General features: G+C 36.5%; 1 protein-coding gene across 2 annotated transcripts in view; it reads left to right on the top strand.

The window, feature by feature from the left end:
- LOC106870549 (ataxin-10) overlaps nt 1-5312 on the top strand; it is a 60757-nt gene that overhangs the window by 54064 nt on the left and 1381 nt on the right. For both annotated transcript variants that reach the window (XM_014916673.2, XM_014916674.2), the window contains exon 10: nt 1970-2145. In XM_014916673.2, the coding sequence (XP_014772159.1) occupies nt 1970-2145 (176 nt within the window). The remainder of the gene's footprint in view (nt 1-1969; nt 2146-5312) is intronic.

Here is a 5312-nt window from a genome sequence, read left to right as displayed (position 1 = left end):
GTGATATGTACAATTCTTCTATATCAAAATTTTGTTGCATACCCAATTGAATATTAGCTGATGATTCATTTTCTATGGTGATGTCTAAACAAAATTTTAATATTTTTACCTTTTGCTCAGTTTACCTGGATTTACCTGTAATTAGAGTCACTTTGAGACAAAAGTTATGCAATAGAATTGATAAGAACCCTTTCTTTAATTATGTTCCAAATATCACATTAATATGTTGATAAGTAAAAAAGTTACAGTTGTTTAATGAAACTAGTCTAAATTCATGATTATTTTAGAATTTAATTGAAACTCATGAAGGGTGTATTTTGGTCAGAAATATAGTAATGAAAGGGTTAAGCCCTTATTTTTTCTGTAAAAACCCATTCTGACATTAAATGAGTAAACTTCTGATACAAATGTTTACATTTTGCATGTCTTTCAACTACAAAAATTTCTAAAAAAATTCTGGAAAAGATCTACTCCTGTAATTTATGCACCCACTAAAGTTTAGTTTTGTGAAAAAAAGTGCATAAATTACACGGGATTTTAAAGTAATTGGTTTGTTGTGCTTTGAGATCAAGTAGAGGTAAATGTTTCAGATTGCACTCAAAGGAGTTTTTGACTGAACCCATGACAAAACATACATCAGTTCATTTCCAATATTTGCTAACACAGATGAGTTCTTCTCTATTAATTCTAGTAAATATCCTTTTGTTCTTCAATTGGTTGTGCTTTACCCAAAGTTTTATGTGTGACATAGAAAATGCTAATTCCATTGGGCCTAGTTTGCTGGAAAGAAATTAGTTAAAAGGAAAGAAATTCAGGGAGATGACCACTCCTTTTTATATCTGTTATCTTGGAGAAGTTAGCTGTGAGAGTTAAAGCTCATTACTTAGTAGGGTGAGTAAAGTTTTCTTTCTTGTATGTATGGAACATTGTGGTTATGCGTTTCCAGATAAAAAATCAATAAGGAAAAACAGGTTAAAAAGTTTGGAGATAATAGAAGCCAACTCAGCAATTTCATTATTTGAAGATGGAACACTACTGATTAAAATTACCTTGTATTGAAGTAGCCAAAGAAGCTTCTGTACTTAATGACTGTGTGCACATGCTGGTGTAAAGATGGTTACCAAAGGAGAGTCCAGCTGTGAGCTGTTTTTATTGCAAGAATGGGTGCATCACAGCCTCCAGTAAACTGGGTTAAAATCTTTGTGGGATATCTAGATGAACTTAGACATTGTCATCTGCTTAATACTTTAACATTTAATCCAGCCATATCTGGCCAAAATGTTCTACCTGTTTTATGTTTAAACTGGCCAGATCCAGCTTCTCACACTCATGCTGCAATGTTATTCTAAAAATAAACAATCAGATCATTGAAATCTCAAAACTACAAGATAAGCCACAATTAATTAATGACAATGGGAATAAATAAGCATTACATTTAACAGTAATCTGAATGTTAAAGGAGTTAAATCTCTTGAATGTTTCATGGTGAAGAATATTTGCTGTTATTGCCAGTCAACATGAAATTTGCAGAGGATGCCTTATATGTTAGATTTACTGGAAGCTGTTATGAAGTCAATGATGGACTCCCCCTTTGAAGACTATATATGAGTGTTCAGCTTTTGCTGAATGACATGCTCAAATGATTTGTTTATAGTGATCAAATGAATGTGCTATACATGAGCTGACTCCCTCTATTAAATCGGCTTTGCCTGAACAGATGAATAGTGTACTACATGTCAGGTGCCAAAGGGATCGCAGAGCAGCATGAGGTGGTGTTTTGCTCAAGAACACGAAACCATAATCTTGCGATTGTGAGTGCAACACCCTAACCACTAGGCCTTGTGCCTTCACTACAAAGTTAATACATGTACATCAAATGTAAAAACACCTATGATAAACATACGAGTGTTGAAGTCTGGATGTATTTGTGTGATCATGTCTTACATATCATTATTTGTCACATTATTAGAACTTCTGCAGAGTATAAGTGAAGTTGGTCAAGATGCCACTAGCATATTTGCTCCTGTTAACAAAGCAAAGGATATGGAGAGAGTGGACACCCAGCACCCGTCGTATGGTATCAAGAGAGATCTTATCCGTCTTATTGGAAACATGGTTTACAGAAATAAGGCCAACCAAGACAAGGTAAGTCCTGGAATTAAATAATAATTTGTGTTTCAATGGTTTATAGAAGATAGATTACAGATACTGTTTAAGCCCCCTGGACAGACTTATGAACAAAGACTTTTTAAACCAAACCATTTTGTCTGTTTTTTTGCAGATGTTTCAAATTTATCACCACGCTAACTAATATGTCTTGTCTTTTTTTAAAGTGGTAGCATGTGATTTGATGGATATTTAGATGATTTTTCTAACAGGTTTTATGATCACACAGAGCTTCCTTTGTTGGCTTCTACAATTTAGCAGTTTTGTGATGGAGGTACTGCAGGGTGGTGGATTGGCTGCATTGTTAGAGCTTTGGAAAAATACCTTGCAGTATTTGTTCTAGTTCTTGATGTTCTGAGTTCAAATCCTACCGAAGTCAACTTTCCCTTTCACTCTTCTGGAGTTGATAGAACAAATACAAATATTGGGGTTGATGTAATCAACTGTTCCTTCTCTTCAAATTTCTGGTCTTATACTTATGTAGTTCAAATACTACTGAGGTCAAGTTTGCCTCTTATCTTCCTTGTGATCAATAACATGAAATATCAATCAAGTATTGGGGATGAACTAATCAAGCAGTTCAGTTCCTTCAAAATTACCAACCTTTTGACAAAATTAAATCATTAAGGGTGATTGATTGGTGGAAGCATTAGCACATTGGAAAAATTATCTGGAGATATTTATTCTGGCACTTTACATTTTGAGTCCAAATCCTACCTTAGACAACTTTGCCTTTTATCATTTCAGCAGCAATAAAATAAAACTGCAATCAAATACTAAGGAAGATGGTATTGACTAACCCCCACCCCCATCCCCTCAAATATGCTGACCATGTGCCTAAATCAGAAACCATTATTATTATTATCATTATTGAATGAGAGAGCAATGCATGCTATCAAAGTGACACTAGGGTACAATATATGAAGCCCAATATACCCATCATGACTACCTGTCTGATAAGAGTACACCAGGCATATGCATCACAACTATATGTGTGTGACATGGTGATCTCATATCAAGATAAATAGTGCATGAACTTGCAGGTGGGGTCCAGTTAGAATTTTCATCAGGTTGAGTAGCCCATCCTGTTCCAAAGGTCCCTGAATAAGGCTTGTTTATGTATGATGAATGAAACACTCAGGTTTCCAGAGGTGAATCATTCAAACTCCAAAGAATTCCATTCAGTACACAGTTTTTATGTCCCCACCCACCAATATTATCAGTCACTAAGGGACATGCTCAAGTGGTGAAGGTCAAGCAACTGATAAGCAATTCTGTGGTATTGAACAGAATATTTGCTGTAGTTCATCTTTTATTCCAAGACAAAACATGTTGATAAGATTTCTAATTAGTTAAAATCAGAAGCCATGAGAGCCACTGCCTGGTACTATATCAGGGCATTTATTATTATTATTACTATTATTTCTTTTTATCACAGGTTTTGTTGGAACTCATGGAGCCTTGCATGCATAGCGGGCTTGCTACCAGCAGCCTATGTTACTATGCTATCCATTCTTCTCAGCTGTCTAATACTTTCTTGATTATTCTGGCCATGCCAAGGAGGCAAACCTTTTTGTAGCAGTAATTCTGGGCACTCTATTCCAACTTCCTTGATATTTCTCTTGACACCTTCTGATACTGTCCCCAAGAACCCAAGAATAATTGGCACTATCTTCCCCTTCTTCATTTTTCATAGCCAGACTATATACTTCAGAGGGTTGTATTTATATATTTTTTCGCCTTCTTTCTTGACTATTCGTGGGTCAAAGGGGTATGCAACATCAACTATATAGCACTAAGTCTGGTCTGTTAAGCTCTAGCACCTGATCTCTTTGGATTGGGAAATTTTGCTAGTCTCCAACTCCACCACTCTCTGCAGTTTGTGCTCATACCACGTCTCGCCTCTCTCCAGCCCCTACTTTTCACACAGTTTCCAATGTAGCACTTTTGCCACCTGATCATGTTGCCACAACTTGTAGTGGTTTTGGGAAAATCTAGGGAATTTGTTTGTGATATGGGCAATGGTTCCATCCACTCTATTACAGATGCGGCACTGCAGAGACTCTTTGCTCATTCTAAAGGTTGGCCCTTCAGTTCTTGGTCAAAGCTTGGTCTTGCGCTGCCAGTATAGTGCTCTCAGTCTCTTTTTTTAGTGTTCCTTTCTTCAGCCAATCCCACCTATTTTTCCAGCGACCTCTGGTGTGGCTACATGGAATTGATTGTGTAGTTCTTCATGTCTTTTTTGTACTTCCTTCATTTTCTCTTTTTTCTCTGCTTTCAATACTTCCTCGTTCCTAACTGACACTTGCAAGGTTTCCTTACTTTGGACTAGATATCTCATTAAGCTCTCGAGCTCGATTCATACACAGTCTTCCACACTTAACAGTCCTCTTCCTCCAGTTGCTCTCTTTATGTTTAGGTGATCAGTGTCTGCATGTGGATGATGGGCTCGATGCATTGTTAGGAGCTTTCTTGACTTCCTGTTCATCTCCTTTAGCTCTTCTGTCCACTTCATGATTCCAGTGCCATACCGAACTACTGTGACTGTGTGCGAGTTTATTGCCAAAATTATGTTTCTGGTATTCAGCTTTGAAACCAGTATTTTTCTCACTTGCTGCAGGTACTTTTGTCTTTTTGTCTTTTCCTTCATGTCGTGTTGTTGTTATTATTATTTTTATTACTGGAAAAGAGATACTATACCTTCTTGTGTTTTTTTTCCTTATAAGTTTGTAACAGAAATACTTGTATTAAATTATATTCAAAATATGTTTATTTACTGACCATTGAAATGCTTTGTACTTGAATATAAACTGACTTTCATGTTATAAGAGTAAGTTTGAAGTATAATTAGTATTGACATGAAAACCATTGGAGAAAAACCTATGCTGTGTCTTACTAATGTGACTATCTCTCACTGGGGAAGTTTACTGCAGTGGTTCTCAAAGTGGGCAGTAATGCCTGCCTGGAGACAGTAGAAAGATCCAGGGGTGTGGGGGTGTTGAAGGAAAGTGGGGTGATAATGGGGTGGCCAAAATGGGGCGATGGATGGAAAAATGACAAAATAATGGGTTAATTAGGTTAAGTTTTATTCGTAAATTACAGTTGTTTTGGATATGCTGTAGAAAGTGGTCTGTGTTTGCAGTGGT

This window comes from Octopus bimaculoides, chromosome 3 (genome assembly GCF_001194135.2).
Source record: "Octopus bimaculoides isolate UCB-OBI-ISO-001 chromosome 3, ASM119413v2, whole genome shotgun sequence".
NCBI classification, from domain to species: Eukaryota; Metazoa; Mollusca; class Cephalopoda; order Octopoda; family Octopodidae; genus Octopus; species Octopus bimaculoides.
This window is presented reverse-complemented; position numbering and strand designations above follow the sequence as displayed.